Source organism: Cavia porcellus, unplaced genomic scaffold (assembly GCF_034190915.1).
Source record: "Cavia porcellus strain 051 isolate PalLab524CR breed Dunkin Hartley unplaced genomic scaffold, mCavPor4.1 scaffold_13, whole genome shotgun sequence".
NCBI lineage: Eukaryota > Metazoa > Chordata > Mammalia > Rodentia > Caviidae > Cavia > Cavia porcellus.
This window is the reverse complement of record NW_026947496.1, coordinates 5,968,085-5,986,091: the sequence shown is the minus strand read 5'-3', so window position 1 is coordinate 5,986,091 and position 18,007 is coordinate 5,968,085. Positions and strand designations below refer to the sequence as shown.

At 40.5% G+C, this 18,007-nt stretch overlaps 1 protein-coding gene and 1 pseudogene across 1 annotated transcript; both read right to left on the bottom strand.

Moving 5' to 3' along the window:
* Positions 1–10,446: 10,446 nt before the first annotated feature.
* Positions 10,447–10,902, bottom strand: Cavporv1r-ps715 (vomeronasal 1 receptor cavPorV1R-ps715 pseudogene; annotated as a pseudogene).
* Positions 10,903–16,371: 5,469 nt separating this feature from the next.
* Cavporv1r658 (vomeronasal 1 receptor cavPorV1R658) lies at positions 16,372–17,316 on the bottom strand. Its single transcript, NM_001167436.1, has one exon. It carries the CDS (start codon positions 17,314–17,316, stop codon positions 16,372–16,374), a length of 945 nt encoding a protein of 314 aa, NP_001160908.1.
* Positions 17,317–18,007: the final 691 nt, after the last annotated feature.

Below are 18,007 nucleotides of genomic sequence, written 5' to 3'. Positions count from 1 at the left end.
TATATTACAAAGCAACTGTAGTAAAATCAACATGGTACTGGAATCAAAACAGAGCTGAAAATCAATGGAATAGATTAGAAGATACAACCAGAATTGCAAACACACTAAAAAAACCTTATCTTTCATAATGGGTTATTATAATTAAACTTTTAAATAAATGATGCTGGAAAAACTGGCTCTCCATAAGTCAAAAACTAAAACTAGACCCATGCCTATCACCATGTACTAAATTAAAATCTAAATGGATCAAAGATCTGAATATTAAAACAGAAACACTAAATCTATTGGAAGACAAATTGGGTAGAAACCTTGAAGATATAGGAGTAGGTAAAGAATTCATGAACAGGAATCAAACTGCACGGGATATATTTCCCAGAATCAATAATTGGGATCACTTCTTATTAAAAAGTTTCTGCATGTCAAAAGAAATCTCCAGCATAGTGAAAAGAAAAACCACAAACTGGGAAAATATCTTACTGAACTCGATAAGGACTCAGATGAGTATTTCTGTCTAAAACATATAAAGAATTAAAGAATATGAGACCCCCAAAATTCAAAGATCTAATCCAAAAATGGGCATCTGAGATGAATACACACTTCTCAGATGAAGAAATACAAATGGCAAATAAATATATGAAAAGATGTTCATCATCATTACTCATTAGCAAAATGAAAACTAAAACCACACTCAGATTCCATCTCACTCATGCAAGAATGGCCAGTATCAAGAAAACCATCAACAACAAATGCTGGAGAGGATGTGTGGAAAAGGAACTCTCCTGCCCTTTTGGTGGGAAGGTAAATTGGTGCAAGTACTGCGGAGGTCAGTCTGGAGATTTTTCAAAAAGTTGGGATAGGAAGTCCCACTTATTCCAGCTATTCCACTTCTAGGGATATTCCCAGAAGAACTGAAAGCAACATACTACAGTGATATATGTGCACCCATGTTTATACCAGCATAATTTGTAACACCAGATCTTGGAAACAACCTACGTGTCCATCAACTGAGGCATGGATAAAAAAAGTTGTTTATACAATGGAGTACTACTCAGCTATGAAGAATGATCACATTGAGATATTTATGGATAAATGGACACAGCTTCAAACCATACTCTTAAGTGAAATAAGTCAGTATCAATGTATGAATACCAGATGGTTTCCCTAGTGTGAGAAATGGTAAGAATATAGTAAGGTGTGTGGCAATCATGATCCCCATTATATTGCTTTGAAGCCTTATAATGTTTTCATTCATTAGCACAAATGGTTTTATTCTGGGTTGTTTCATTTTATTCTCTGCGACGGTATGTACAGCTATTTTGAAGAAAATAAGAAATTAATATAGATAGTTCTGTTTTAATATCATCTTTTTTTGAAGTCCACCATGCTTTCGTTCTTCTGTCTCCATTGGTTTTCTCATGTTGCATCTTATTGGATTTTATTATATGTGACAGTGTACACAATATATTCATGGACAAAGAGATAATATAGTAACAGTTGTTTTTTTTCTGTTGGTTGGTTCTGAATACCCTGTTGTACCAACCTTTCATTTTCGTGAATGGTTTTATACTCTTTTGTTATATTTGATACTATTTTATAGGAAGGTATGCTCAATTATTTCAAAGAAAGTTATGCTATGGTAGCTACTGTTATGTCAGGTTGTCTTCTAGTGAAACACTATGTTACTTAAATTATTCTGTTTTGATATGTTTTGTTATGTCCTCTATTATAGTAATCCTTTTTAAATTAAAAAAAGTAATGAACTTAGTTTGTGAAGATAAAAATCTCACTATTTTTCCATGTCTTCCTATAATCCAATAATCACATGCATTTAAAAATAACATTCAATAGGGAAGAGTTTTACTAGGATTGTGACACCATCCTCATGAGGGTGTCTGTCACACACAATGTGCAAACTTGGTCTGGATGAGCAGATTTTACATGAGCTGACAACTGTAGAATTCTATACTCAAGAACTCTGGGTAATATCCTTCAGGATACACAGCTACATTAAGTACAAGCTAATTTGGGTCAAACTACTCAATAAACACGTATTTCTGCACCACAAGGTACAATACTGAAATGATCTGTGTCCAGTGTTCCTATATCAATCACTGTGGCTTGAGTGACCTGCTTGTTCCTTTCACAGATGTCTGATCCACTCTGACCCACCTGTCACTATCTGGAGTAACAGAAAATCTAGAACTTTTTTTGAATTATCTGCAGTGAATATGATTTATTACTAGACTTTATCTTTCTCTAAAACCAATTCTAGGATTTCCATGAGTGCATAGAAGCTCCTAAAGTTCCATACTACTCAATGGCCAACCCTGCACCTGCACACACGTTAGCCACCATCCGGGATTCTTCCTGCTGGTAACAGGCTCGGGTCCCAGAAGCAGTAACCAGCCATGCCCCTACTTCCTGCTGCTGATATGCAGTGTGGTCTGAGAAAAGCAGCAGCTAGATGCACATCAGTTCACCCAATGGCCACCACTGAATACCTGTAGTCAGTACTGGCCAGGAGAACCAAACAGGCATACTTCAGAGAAATTGCAGCCAACACAGGAAGTGCCTGGGATCCAACTACACACTGGTCTTGAGAAAGCCAGGAAAATGTCAAGGCAAAGAAGCAAAAGTCAGTCTCTGGCCTCGAAAGCAATGCAGAGCAAGTCCAGGAGATATAAATAAGGAAGAGATTAGGAGTTGCACACCTGAAATTTCTAAAGTGATGGCAGCTGAAGTAAAGAAACAACTTCACATGACTATAAAAGAAGTTAGAAGACAAATACTATCTCAAGTAAAAAAAAATGAAAAACATATTAAAATAGAGGCTAAAATTCTCAAAAGAAGACACATACAAAAAATAGAGGAGCATAGGAAAATGAGGGAAACTTTTGAATGAAGAAGTATAAGAAAGATTGTAGTTCAAGAAATAGATTTGAGGGGCTGGGGATTTAGCTCAGCAGCATAAGCACCTGCCTTGCAAGCAGGCAGTTATGAGTTCAATCCCTGGTACCGATAAAAAGGAAAAAGACAAAAAAAAAAAAAAAGAAATAGATTTGAATGGATACTGAGAAAATAAAAAATTACATTGAAAGGAGGCAGAATCACTTCAAAGAAATTAAAGATAGACCTTAGGACACAAAGAAAAATAATACACAAAAATAGGTGTAAGTGAAAAAGCAGGGTCAACACAAATGACATAAAAAGTCTATTTACACAAGTAATAGCAGAAAGCTTCCCAAGCATGGGAAAAGGATATTACATACAGACAAGGAGGCATATAGACCTCCAGGTTGCCATAAACAAAATAAATCTACACTCAGACATATAAAAATCAAGTCCCAGAAATTCAGCAAAGAGAAGAATATTAAAGACTTAGAGAATGGAAACAGATCGCCTATAAAGGAAAACCCATTAGAATCATGACAGACTTTTCAAATCAAACCATCAAATCAAGAACTTTTTGGAGTGAAATATTTCAACTCCTAAACGAAAATAACTTCCAAACTTAGATTGATGTACCCAACAAAATTATCTTTCAAAATTAAGGGAGAACAAAATATTTCCATGACAAAAACAAATGAAGGAATTCATAAACAGTGAACAAACCCTACAGAGAATACTGAAGATCATGGAAGAACATGGAAGGGAAAGTAGGAAGCCAACTGTAGGAAAATAGCATGGCAGAGATGAGCCAGTGCATGTTGGCCGGAACCGTGAATGTAGATGGCCTCAATTCACCAATAAAAAGAAACACAGGCAAAGTGGATAGGAGACATGACCCATCTGTATGTTCAATGCAACAAACACATATATCTTGAAAGAAAATTCAAGCCTGAAAGTCAAAGGAGAGAAAGCAATGCTCTATTTGACAGAGAACAAGAAAAAAGTAGGGGCAGCTTGCCATCAACTACAGAATGGATAAGACATGGTATTGTATACAAAGGAAAGCTACTAAGCTGTAAATAAGGATAACCTCGAGACTCTTGTAGGTGAGTGGATACAACTGGAGATCATGACCATGGGTGAAATGGCTCGGAGTCCCATGGATGAATATCATGTTGTCTCTCTAGTGTAAAAAAAAATAAAAGTTTTAGTGAAATCCAAATTGCACACTAGATTTTGTGAAAGGAAAAGGGGAGGAGATGTCTAAAAAGGGAAGTCAGTGGCTGTCGTTAATCTACTATTGTGTTTTGAATCTCCACATTTTTTCACTTTTCTGTTTAGTTTGGTTTTATTACATTTTGTTTTCTTTGATTTTATTATGTCTGATAGTATAGCCAACTACTTTAAAAATAACAAATGGCATTATGGTAGCCATTGTGGAAGCCATTGTTGTTTTCCTATTATCTTGCTCTGAAGTTCTTCATTGCTTTCATTGTTTTGTTTTGATTGGTTTTGCTTTCTTCAACTTTGTTTAGTTTTATTATGTCTGATGTCTTGGGCAGTTATTTTGAAGATAACAAAGAGGCATTATGGTAGCCATTATTGATTTCCTTTTATCATGTTTTAAACTCCTGTATCACAGTCATTGTTTTATTATGATTGAATCTATTGTTTTATTACACTCGGTTTTATTCTCTTCAAGATGAAAAAAATAAATGCTATAGCTATTTTACTTATTGTTGGATGAGCCATTCACGCTGTCTTGGTTCCTTTTCTCTCACTGCTGGAACAAAACAACCTACACCCCAAATAAAGAAGGAAAAGTTTATTTAGCTCATGGTTTGTGAAGGTTTAAGTCCATAATCAGCTGGCTGAAAGACATGGTGTCATGGCACAGGGGCAACACTTCAAGGCAGCAGCCAGAGCAAAACGGCAGAGAACAAGCTCCTTCCACTCCCTTATGTTGTACACAGATCACGAGACCCCTTCAGGGTGAGTGTAGCACTCACAAAATCTCTCTGCCCACTTCTTTCACAGGATGAGGGTATTTACAAAGTAAACATCCTGGCTGCTGCTTGTCTCTCAGTTAAACTTGTAAGCTTTTAAAGTTGGCACAGTGAATCAACCAAAACAAATTTCTTAGTAAAAATTTCAACCTGGTCAAAATCAAGCTGTCCTAATTGAGCTTATCTATCCTATAAAACTGTGGACTTATGAGAAATACAGAGGAAAGCAACATGTCTAGTGACCATATAACATAAGACTAAATTTAGGCATGGAAATTCATTACCACAAATGTCCTCATTTCTTCAGGAAATAAATGGAATAGAATTTTAAAAAATGAATGAGAATTATAAAATTATAGGGAAAATTAAGACACATTAACAAAGAGAACAGTATGTGGTTTTATTGAAGTCTTTTTTGGTAATAAGTTATAGGCAATTAAGATAGAGGGGCTGGGGATTTAGCTCAGAACATAAGTACCATCCTAGCAAGCAGGTGGTCCTGAGTTCCATCCCCAGTACTGATTAAAAAAAAAGAAAAGAAAAAGAAAAGAAAATCATAGAAATTTGGACAGATGTTATGGAAAAATTGCTTTGTAATAGACAGCATTAAAGAATCAATCTCACTGCAGGTTGTGGGTTTTGTTCAGTTTTTATGCCTTATGGTTTCCATTAGTCATACTTAGTAGAGGAAGGAAGTGACATATTAACTTTATTTCCAACTACTCTGCTGTAAGGGGATAAAGGAGAGAAGGTACCTGATGGTCTCCGATCAGCTCAAAGAGGGAAGCTGATTGTGGATAGCTGGTCCTCTTGGTTGGGATCACTTTGTTCATATCACATGTTCCATAATTATCACAGAAGGCTCAAGAGCCATGTCCTGCAATCTGAGGCTGAAACATGCTCTACAGCCCTCTACCTGCGAGAAGTAGCTGTTGAATTAACTTGAGGATTTATAGGCAAATGAAGGTGTATCATAGGGATGAGTACACAGTACACCATAGTGAAGCAGAAATCCTAACCTGACTGTAGCTTCTTTGTTTGGTAAGGTGCAGGCCTTGTGTTCTCTGCCACTGAACTTAGCTGTGTCACAGGATTTGTCACTAAACTGAAACTTCTGTGAATGTGCTTAAACAATTTCGCCACATAGAGCTGTGCTCAGCACAAGGTACACACTGTATCTGGCTTTCATCTAAAGCTTATCTCCTTCTGGTAATTTCTGTTTGCCAATCTGGAAGATGACAAACACTTTATAAACCTCACCTCAGAATTTGGATATCAGTCATTTGAATTCTACTCATGTCAGAAAAATTTCCTTGCTTCTCCTGAGCTCCTGCTACTCACTCAGGTTGACTGAGGTTTTCCCACAACCATAGAGTGCTTGGTCTTTCTTCCTGACTAGCACAAGACTGCAGAGGAATGGGTAAAACAAGGATCATTTGGGTAAATGATGCTGGAGGAACATGGAAAGTGATGGGAGAACACAAGACCTTGCTTGTGATATCTCTGGGCCCGAAGCACACTGCTCACAGCCCCACAGGACAATGCAGCCCTGCGTCATCACCATGAAAAATGATTGCACAAGAGGGGCTGTCATTGTCTCTGAGGAAAATCCCGGCTTCCCATGAACACTTTTTGTTTTACCAAAGAAAACTCTCACATAGGGTCCAATGCTCAGATTTCCTTTCTCCATGCAAAATTCTAACTCTTCATGATAAAAGCTAAAGAATGCACACATGCACACACCACACACACACCCCACAATGGAGACTACTGTAAAGCAGATCTAGTGCTGTTTTTTTTTTTTTGTAATTTGGCCCAACATTATTGTAATCTATTACAAAAGATAATTTAAATGAGAACCAGTTGTTTGGTTTTAAGGCCATTAAAAGTCTGAGTTATATCTTACTACAGAAGAATATAAATTACATTAGTTAAAACTGCAGAATGAAAACAATGTTTCCTGTTAATCAATTGGCTTTCTATGATTACTTCTGACTCTGTTGCAGACAGAGGTGACTTGCCCACAGAGCTTCAGCTGGCACATAGAAAATATAACTCTTCATGCCAACAGTCACAGCAGAGACCTATTCTGTGACACTTGTAGGGCAAGACAAGGCCACACCTGAGGACATTTGACTCTCTCTCCAATTCCAGGGCAATAACTCCCAGCCCTAGAGATAAGAAGTTCTCTTAATCATTAAGTTTTTCTGCCTAAAATATTTTCATTCTCACTTCTCAAGACCTTTCTTGGTTTTGCACCTTCTACCTTAGCTCTTCTCTGGGCTTCTCTGCTCACTCCTCTCCCCCGTAAACACTCATGGTTCAGAAAACTCTTTGTCTTAGCTCCAAGTGAGTTCTGATCATCCTGGATCTCCAAATCCCATATTAGTTTTCTGTTCTATTTATCCCTTCATCCATGCATTTGTTTTAGGGAATTGGAAGCCTGCTCAGTTCCCGATATATCTACATGCAACAAGCCAGAAAGGCTTACAAGTGGGAGCTGTGCTAGAGAATGCAGGTAGTAGTGATATGTTTCAATTTCCTAACAATGAAGTAGGTTCCCAAAAAGGTAACTTGGAATAACTGACAAGGAGAAGGCTGATGAGAGCTCAGCCAGTGGATGGGATCATTAACCTTCTCCAGTAAACTCTGGAAAAATTTTAACATTGTCTTTTGATTCATTTGTAGGAAAATGTTTGTACATTGAAAGCTTAATATTAAATGAATTAAAGCACCCACATGAGTTCATATATGCCATAATTTCTCTTCCCAAAATGTAAATAAGTTAAAAAGCAAATAAAAGAGGGCACTGGGAAGCACAGAGAAGGCTCTTTTGCAAATGGAAAGGAACCCATGAGGTGGAGAGGGACGGAGGGAACACAGGGGAAGAATTAAGTTGTGTTTTGTACAAAAATCCCACTCCCAGTGATGGACGGAATCATCATGTAGGGAAAACAAGTACTAATAATAATAATTGTTTCAAAATAGAAAAAGAGGGCCGGAGACAACTTAGTAGCACAGCGCCTGTCTCTCAAAGGCGAGGTCATGAGTTCCATTTCCAGAACCAAAAAAGAAATAAATAAGCACAACAACGAAGAATCCAGAGCAGGTGACAGGAGGCAGAGGTGGCCTTCTGTTGGGAGAATTATGTTAGGAGGAGGGCGGAGGGGTAGGAGACAGGGTAGCTCTGATGAAAAGATGCACCCTGCCTGCACCGCACCTTGCATTCCAGGTCCCACTCAGTGCACCAACCCCGAGATGGCAGTGTGGCTGCAGGTACAGCTCCGTGGCAGGTGCCTATGTGGCAGGCGGGAGCCCTGAGTTCCACACCCAGCATCACCCAGGCACAGCCCACTTGGTGACACCGCTGCCCTGTGGCTGGCATCATGCAAACATGTGGGACATGAAGATGAGAATGTGGGGAAACACACCTTCATAAGGCTGAGGGAGTGGGAGGTAAACACCCCTTGTGGGAAACCACAGGGGGAGCTGAAAAGCAGGCAAGGAGGCCGCTTGAGACACAGTGACCCTAGCGGTGCAGACCAAAGGACCTGGAGCAGGGGTCCTAAAGGATATCTCCAAGGCCATGACCACTGACTGACACACTAATCACAGAGGCCCAGTGTGCACAAGGCCTGAGTGTCAGCTGGAGACTGAGCAAAGCCTTGCACAGTAAGTGTGGTGTGTCCTGGGAGACAGACCCTGACTTCAGAGTAGAGGACAAAAGTGGATAGCGGAGACCAAAGACAGGACAATGCCCTTCAGGCCTCGCAAGGTGCAGATCAGAGAGAAACAGCCCACACAGCCCCAGAGTGGATCCTGAACAGCAGAAGGGGTGGGAGGTGCTCAGGGGCTAAGGCTGCATGGACTGCAGTGAGCACCCAGGGCCTAGAGCCTGAGTTCAGCGCAGGTCATGTCCACACTGCTCTAGGAGCTGGGAGCCAGGAGCCAGGAGCCAGGAGCTGGGATCTGGGAGCCTGGAGCTGTTAGCTGTGACCCAGGAGGGATCCCAGCCCTCAACACACTCTCCCCTGGTTCTGAGCTCAGGGGCTCCCTGCAGGGCCTGCAAGGGTCACTGCCATTGGCAAGCAAGCTTGTGTAACCAGATTGTACGTGGAGAAGCTTCAATACACACCATTTTAATTTGTGAAAATGCGAATGAATCCTCCAACAAGATCAAAGACAAACTGCTCCCGCTCAGCGCACTTGCACCTTGTGCCCCAGAACCCACCCCAACGTGAGTGCGCACCCCCTCCTAGAGATCACGCCTCCCATGCTCAGCTTGGAGCTGCATAGCCATGCACTTGGGCTATACTGGGTGAATGCACGATTTGCCCCAGTCCTGAGAGACCCTGCTTCATAGGGGCTCCCAGAGGGTTCGGCCCCTGACCAGCAGGACCCTTGATGCTGCCTCTCTGCTCATCCATGCCATGAAGTGCTGTGTAGACTGCTCCGTGCTAAGCACAGTTGGCTTCTGCACAGCACCCATGGGGCTGGCTCTGTCTGTGAGGTCCTCATGGCCCAGGTGAGGTTGTTCGCTGCAGATCCAGACCCCTCTCCAGGCTGGGCCCTCTGAGCTTCTGGCAAGGAGCTCTGGGGCCCCTGCTGTACATGGCTATGCTGTCCTCCATGTTGCCTGCTCAGGAGGCGTCCATGGTGTTCCAGAGGGTGGCATAGGGAGCCTTGAGGCCAGGGTCTCTTTGCGCCTGCAATGGACCTAGGCTTTCCTTCCAGAAGCCCACGGTCACTGTCAACGGAGCAAGGCCCCAATGTTCTTCTGTAGCCCCAAAGTGAGGGCAGATAAGCCAGGGCTGCCTGGGCTGGGCTGGCTAGAAGCTGCGGGGTGGGTGTGCAGAGCACTAAGGATGTGCTGCATCTGGTGCTGGACCTGGAGGGGCTCCTGAAACCCAGCAGGGCTCTGACTTCCAGTTTGAGTGCTGACCCTCAGAGTTTCCTTAGCACTTCTGGAAGCCTCCAAAGTCAAGCAATCAGCAGGGTGAACCCAACTCATCAAAAATAGCGAGAGTCAGTTCTTCACCAGTGGATCCCCACCAAGCAGAGGCAGGGGTCAGCCTCACTTCACTCTGTTCTTTCCCACAGGGGGTAGCTGGGAAAGCATGAGCAGTGTACAGTATCCAGGACTCACTAAGCTCAGGGTGACCTCCCTTATATGAGATCTGAGCCCCACTTTGTGGACACAAGGGTGGGAACCGAATTCCCCTGTGTCCTCCTTGGCTTAAAACGTCTGACAGGGTAGAGGGAATCAATGTCCTAAACGCCAGTGCTGCACAATTTTTCCCCGGTAAGCAAAGTGGGAGGTTCATAAGAAACTCTTTCCTAATTCTGGTATCCTCTGATCAGCCTTAAATTGCCTAGTGCCATGCTTCTTAAAAAACAGTAGTAATACTAAAATCATTTGTATTGTTCTGAATGTTGAGTAAAGCAGCATTTTAAAAATTCCAATAACAGGATGAGTCAGTCGCTAACACAGATACCCTTAGTTTGTGGAGCAATAGGCAGAGAAGTTGGGACCATGTACTTCAGTCTGGACTCACCAGCATTTAGTGACAGCAACATCTCTGCTCATCAGGACAAAGGGGCTGAGAACCGCATAACCAAGTTCTGGAAATAATTTAATATACAGGAGTGCGATTCCATGGCCCACCGTGGACCCTTAGTTGAAGGATAACATAAAATCTGTCCACAAAAAGAAAAGGAAAAAGGTTATGAGGATGAGGATATTTATGGTAGCTATGATTTCTGGGCAGGAACTCACTGCCAACCCATAGCTGTGCAGGTAGAGCACACGCTTGTGAGGCTCATACAGGTGGAAAGCCATGTCCCTCCTGCTCCAGCCCATGACACCCTGGAAGAAAACGTCCCACAGGGCCTGCACTATCCCCCGAGCCCAGCTGCGCCTAGCCATCGGTGTGCAGAGGAGAAGCTGGGCAGATCTGGAGTGCCTGCAGAAGCCCCTTCCTTTGTCTGGAGGACTGAATATCTCTGCAAGCAGGGAGGGATCTCAGGTTCCTGAGACACCTCGGCCTGTGGTGAGTGCTCAGCACACTCTGCCCAAATCTCAGACTGTTCCGGACCCCCCAGGCCTCCAGGTGCAGTGAAGTGGAGCAGAGGGTTAGAGGCCACTACATCCGCCTCCCCATCCTGGCTGCACTTGGAGGTCTGCTGAGCTTCCGACGGGTGGGCCCACACTATACCCCGAGCCCAGCCTGTTTTGCTGCTGCGCCTTCCTTTGTCTGGAGGACTGTGGATATCCCTGCAAGCAGGGAGGGATCACAGGCTCCTGAGGCACCGCAGCCTGTGGTGAGTACCCTAACCCGGCTGCAATTGAAGAGCTGTGGAGCTTCCTAGGGGCAGGTGGGCGCACAGTGTCCCTGAGGCCCAGCTTGTCTGGAACTGCGGAGTTCTGAACAAGCAGAGGAGGGCCATTGGTTCTGCAGGCCCAATGGCTTGGGGTAGCATGGTGCCAGAGTCTCAGTAGCTGCAAACATAGAAGGGGATTTTCAACAGATCCTGAGGAAGCTTTCAAATAACACTTGAAACACAGAAATATAGGAAAATGACAAAACGAAAGACGAATTACAACCTCAAACCTCCAGCCAATCTCAGGAAACCCTAGGAGGAATGCACTTAGAAGAAAATATATCCCATCCAACTCATATATCAGACACAATAGCTACTGAAATTGACAAGCAACTCCAGGAAGCTTTAAAGAAATTCAAACTCGAAATAATCTCCCAGATAAAAGAAGAAATGATAAAAGAAATGAAAGAGATTCTAAATATATCTAAAGAAAACACAGATAAAAAATTGGAGGAACTAAACAAAAAGATAGAATCCCTAGGCGAGCAATATAAGAAACAAACAGAATACATAATGCAGATGCACAGAGATATACAGGAAATAAAAAACTCCACTGAAAGTTGTAAAAACCGCCTTAATGAAAGTGAAGATAGAATTTTGTTTGATAGTTTCAAGTTTGAGGGTATAGGCAACCACTTTGAAGGCAATAAGATTCACTAAGGTGCCCATTATGGTTTGACTATTATCTTCTTTTGAAATCCTGTAAGGTCTCCAGTGTAGGTTTTATTGGTCTTGTTCTGTACTGTTTTGATCGATTCTATTATACCTGACAATATAGGCAACTTTTTAAAAAAAATAGCAAGAGGCACAATGGTAACCATTTTAGATCACCTGATATTCTATTTTTACATCATGTACTATGCCCATCCTTTTGTTCGAGCCAACTCTGTTTTGTTTAGCCACGTTAAGTTTTATTCTCTCCAAAAAATAATAAGAATTCTGGGATTAAAAAACCCCAAAAAGTGTAATTGTTATTAAAAGAGAGGAAAGGAAGGTGGTCCAAGCGATATAACTGCATGTATGTTTAAGTGTATAAGATGGAAATCCATATTACTGAGCTTTTGTTGGATCATTGATCAGCACTGTGTGCAATCTCGTTGTATGAATGTTCACTTTACATGCTTTAATTTTATAATTTGGACAACTATTTCAAAGATTACAATATGTAACCTATAAACTAGTGATATCTTACTGTATTTTTTCCTTGAAATTCTGTATTATTTGTACCCTTTTACTGCTTTGTTTTTTTTATTTTATTTCCTTCCTTTTATTCTCTTTAAATAATAAAAAACAGAAAATGTACTTAAGTCCCTACCTACAAAGAAGAGCCCAGGTCCAGATGGATGCACTGTGGAATTCTACAAGAAAAACAAAGACAACTAAATGCCGACACTCCTCAAACTCTTCAGTGAAATTGAAAGGGAAGCAATCCTTCCTAAATCATTCCTGGAAGCAAATATTACTCTAGTACCAAAACCAGAGAAAGACCCAACTAAAAAAGAGAACTACAGGCCAGTCTCCCTAAAGAATGCAGATGCAAAAATCCTCAATAAAATATTGGCAAACAGGATGCAGCAAATCATCAAGAAGATTATACAGCATGACCAAGTGGGATTCATCCCAGGCATGCAGGGATGGTTTAACATACATAAATCAATAAATGTAATCCACCATATCAATAAAACCAAAAATAAGCATCACATGATCATTTCTATAGATGCAGTAAAAGCTTTTGATAAGGTCCAACATTCATTTATGATAAGAACCTTACAGAAAATTAGAATAGATGGTCTTTACCTCAATATAATAAAGGCCATCTATAACAAACCACCAGCCAGTATCATACTAATTGGCCAAAAACTGAAGGCCTTTACCTTAAAATCAGGCACAAGACAAGGATGTCCCTTAGCACCGCTCTATTTAATATAGTACTAGAAATACTAGCCAGAGCCAATTAGAAAAGAGAGAGAAAAATAAAAGGGGTAAAGATAGGAAAAGAAGAAGTTAAATTATCATTATTTGCAGATGACATGATATTCTACATAGAAGACCCCCTAAACTCCATTGAAAGTCTCCTAGATATAATAAATAAATTCAGCAATGTAGCCGGATGCAAAAATCAACAGCATTCCTATAACACTAACAACAAAATCACTGACAGAGAAATAAGAGAAGGCACACCCTTCACATTAGCAACTGAGAAAATGAAATATTTAGGAATTCTTCTCATGAAAGAAGTGAAAGATCTATATAGGGAACATTATAATACACTGAAAAAATACATTGAAGATTATCTCAGAAAATGGAAAGACATCCTTGTTCATGAATAGGAGAATAAATATTGTAAAAATGGCCTTTCTACCAAAACTCTTATACAGATTCAATGCAATCCCGACAAAAATACCATCAAAATACTTTATAGATCTAGATAATCACTCCTAAAATTCATCTGGAACTAGAAGAGACCTAGAATAGCAAAGAGAGTTCTAAGCAGCAAAGGCAAGGCAGGAGTCATCACAATCCCTGACTTGAAGTTATACTACAAAGCAACTGTAGGAAAATCAACATGGTACTGGAATAAAAACAGAGCCGAAGACCAATGGAATAGATTAGAAGATACAACCACAACTACAAACACACTGCAACCACCTCATCTTTGATAAAGAGGCCAAACATGTTCACTGGAAGAACGACAGTCACTTTAATAAATGGTGTTGGAAAAACTGGCTCTCCATATGCCAAAATCTAAAACTAGACCCATCATCGTGTACTATCGTGCCTATCATCGTGTACTAAATTAAAATCTAAATGGATCAGAGATCTGAATATTAAAACAGAAATCTATTGGAAGAAATCTATTGGAAGACAAATTGGGTAAAAACCTTGAAGACATAGGGGTAGGTAGAGAATTCCCGAACAGGAATCAAATCTCACGGGAAATCAGTAACCGGGATCACCTCTTATTAAAAAGTTTCTGCATGTCAAAAGAGATCTCCAGCATAGTGAAAAGAAAACCCACAAACTGGGAAAAAATCTTAGTGAACTGTCCCTCAGACAAACGACTTCTATCTAAAACATACAAAATTAAAAAATCAGACCCCCAAAATTCAAAGATCCAATCCAAAAATGGGCATCTGAGACGAATACACACTTCTCAAATGAATAAATACAAATATCAAATAAATACATGAAAAAATGTTCATCATCATTACTCACTAGAGAAATGCAAATTAAAATCACACTGAGATTCCATCTCACTTCTGAAAGCATGGCCAGGATCAAGAAAAACACCAACAACAAATGCTGGAGAGGCTGTGGGGGAAAAGGAACTCTCCTGCACAATTGGTGGGAGTGTAGACTGGTGCAACCATTGTGGAGGTCAGTCTGGAGATTTGTCAAAAAGCTGGCATTGGAAATCCCATTTGTTCCAGCTATTCCATTTCTAGGCATATTCCCAGAAGAACTGAAAGCATCGGACCACAGTGATATATGTGCACCCAGGTTTATAGAAGCACAATTTGAAATCGCCAGATCTTGGAAACAACCCAAGTGTCCATCAACTGAGGAATGGATAAAAAAGATGTGGTATTTTTATACAATGGAGCAGTACTCAGCAATAAAGAATGATCACATTGAGATGTTTATAAAGAAATGGACGCAGCTTGAGACCATCCTCACAAGCGAAATAAGTCAAACTCACATATATATAAATACCGAATAGTTTCCCTAGTAAGAAATGGTAAAAATACATAAAAGTATGTGGTGATCATGATTCCCCATTATATTACTTTGAAGCTTTATAATTTTTTCATTCATTAGTTGGAATGGTTTTATTCTGGGTTGTTTGATTTTATTGTCCATGATGGTATAAACATATATTCTGAAGAAAACAAGACACTATAATAGCTAATGCTGATTTAATATCATCTCGTTTTGAAGTCCCACCAAGCTTTTGTTCTTCTGTCTCCATCTGTTTTATCATGTTGTATCTTATTGGATTTTATCATATATATATGATAGTATAAACAAAATTTTTATGGACAAGGAGATAATATAGTAACCATTGTTCATTTTCTGTTAGTTGGTTCTGAATACCCTGTAACACTTTCCATTCTCTTGAATGGTTTTACATTGTCTTGTTACATTTGATGCTGTAGTATATGAAGGTATACTCAAGTATTTCAAGGAAAGAGACACTATTGGTAACTACTGTTACGTCTGGTTGTCTTGTGGTAAAACACTATGTTACTTAAATTGTTCTGTTCTGACTCGTGTTGTTATGTCCTCTTTTATCTTAATCTTTTTTAAATAAAAATTTTTTAAAAAGCAAAGATGTCACTATAAAAATGGATAAGGAAATTAACAGTGTTGTAGGCAGTTTCAGTGCTCTAACAAATGATGTGTACAAACACGCCAAAATTTTTTCAGATATAATTTATTTATACATCATCAATGGCATAACATTCCATTTATAAAGCTCAGTAAAATTGGAGAGTCACAAAACAGTACTTACTATATGAAACAATCAGTGGCCAGAACTTATACTTTGACTTCACTCCTCTAGATAGTCATTTCATATTAATATGAAGTGTAACGTGCTTATGGCACTTTGAATCTATTACTCATTCACAGGCCTACTCCGCCTCAAAGTGACAACTGATAGGTCTCTTTTTATGATTTCAAACAGCTCTTTTGTCACTATTGTGCTTATGAACTAATGAACGGTAAAGAATGTCCCATACTTTTCTGAATATAAAGAATAAGCATCTCTATAAAACTGACCTACAAGTGGAAATCCTGGGCAAAAATGTGGATGCACTAATGTTTTGGATAAAATTTACCAAACTGTGGTCTTGATCCCCACAAGAACTTTGGCAGTGAAACACCAGGCTCATGCTCACACATTTGATGCCATTTGGGGAGGGGCACAGCAGAAGGACAGAGTTCTGTGTCATTCAAGTCTTCGGTGCATTGTGTCAGCTAAGGGCTGCAGTCAGCAGGCTGATAGTCTGACCACAAATCCCTATGCATCTCAGCTACTTTGACTCTATTCTGCTTTATACATGGGATTGCAGAACTAAGATTCATTTCAAATTTAGTTACAGAAAAAATCAGTAAAACAGTTCTTGTGTGTTTTGCTGTCCTCTTGACTGTGACAACATGTACCCAGCTGTTCATCTCTGTGAATCAGCACAAATGGGCTCAGCATGGCATAACCAAGGGTTACATATTCTTGAATATTTAACATCACAGAATTAATATTGAGAGAGGAGCTAAACAACATGGAAAAAGCACAATCTGCCCAATAAAAGACAAGAAAACAGAGCATCAGAAAGAGAACGCTTTGAGCAGCTCTGATCTCAGGGGGAGTTTTGTAGAGGAACTTGGAGCTCTGCAGGTGGAGAACACGCTGGTGGTGCCTGCGGAGAAGAAATACCAGGTAGCCACTGGACCCACCCATGATGCCCAGAAACACAGCATCCCGTAGAACCATCAGCATGAGAAATGTCCATCTTATTATCCATCCTTCAGGTACAAAATAGCAATACTTGTCATCTTTAGTAATTTGTGATATGTTCACACTGTTGATGCTTATGATAGAAAGCGGTAAGTTCATGCTTATTAAGGAATTGAGAATCCAAAACCAGATGAATATGGAAAGGATGTGCCTTGGTGACTTCAGCTTGAGCCTCCTCCACATGGAGTCTGTGGGACTCATGGTGCCGGCTTGTGTCACTGTGAGGAGGCTGCTGGTGCAGATGGAGAGGCCCCGGGCCACCCGCTCCAGGTAAACAATAATCTTGCAGCCTGTGTCATGGAGGAAGAGTCCCTGCCCAAAAGCTGATACTGTCTTAGGAATCCCTTTTGCAAAAAGTATGATGATATTTGTAAAAGCCAAGTGAATGAGAATAAGTTGTACAGATTTCATCTCGGTGCCTCCAAGGAGGAGAACATAATTCACAAACACAGTAACATTCCCCAGAATGCCAAGCACAGTTGGAGAGAGGAAGATGATTCCCTTGACAAGGTTTAAAGCCATTTCTTATTCATATACAGGACAACCTGGGGCCAATAAAGCATCAGTAATGCTTGTCAATATCTGCAAAAACTGCTTCTGTCTCTAGCAGTTTTCTGAAGTACAAAGGACAGTCACAATGTCTGTAATGATACACATCTTTGGGACATGATTTCCTTTTGTATGGCATTCTCTGTGGTTGATTCTATGTACTCTCAAATTCATCTTAAGGGTCAGTATTCAAATGTCTAAATTTCAATGGAGATATTATTTTTTAGTTACCAGCAAAACCAATGTACTTGTGAAAAGCACTATATATCTCACCAGTGTTAAATATCAGCATGTATGCCACCCCTCCCTCACCCGAAATTCCTGTAGCGGGTGGGCAGTACCATACAGGAGCCCTTGAACTATTATCCAAGAAAGAGTGAGGAGAGTTCTGAGTTCCCCGTGAGTGACCTCAAGGACCTCTGTGTGAAGCCCAGATCCATTCTGGATGTGTTGATGTTTACTAAGGTAGACTAGAAGATGGGGAATAATCGGGCATCACCCGTGCCATGCGATGAGAGCAGCTTATGAATTAGGCTCCTCAATAATGGCTGAATGCAGCACAATGTTTTGGGGAGTCATAGCTCTGGAAACAACACTCAAAGACAGAGTTGCAATAGAATTTCCCAGCTACTGCAAGACCTTGGGAGAAACAGTAATTTGCAGG

What these genes read in the sequence shown, in the direction of transcription:
- Cavporv1r658 (NM_001167436.1), bottom strand. Translation starts at nt 17,316, where the DNA reads ATGGCTTTAAACCTTGTCAAGGGAATCATCTTCCTCTCTCCAACTGTG.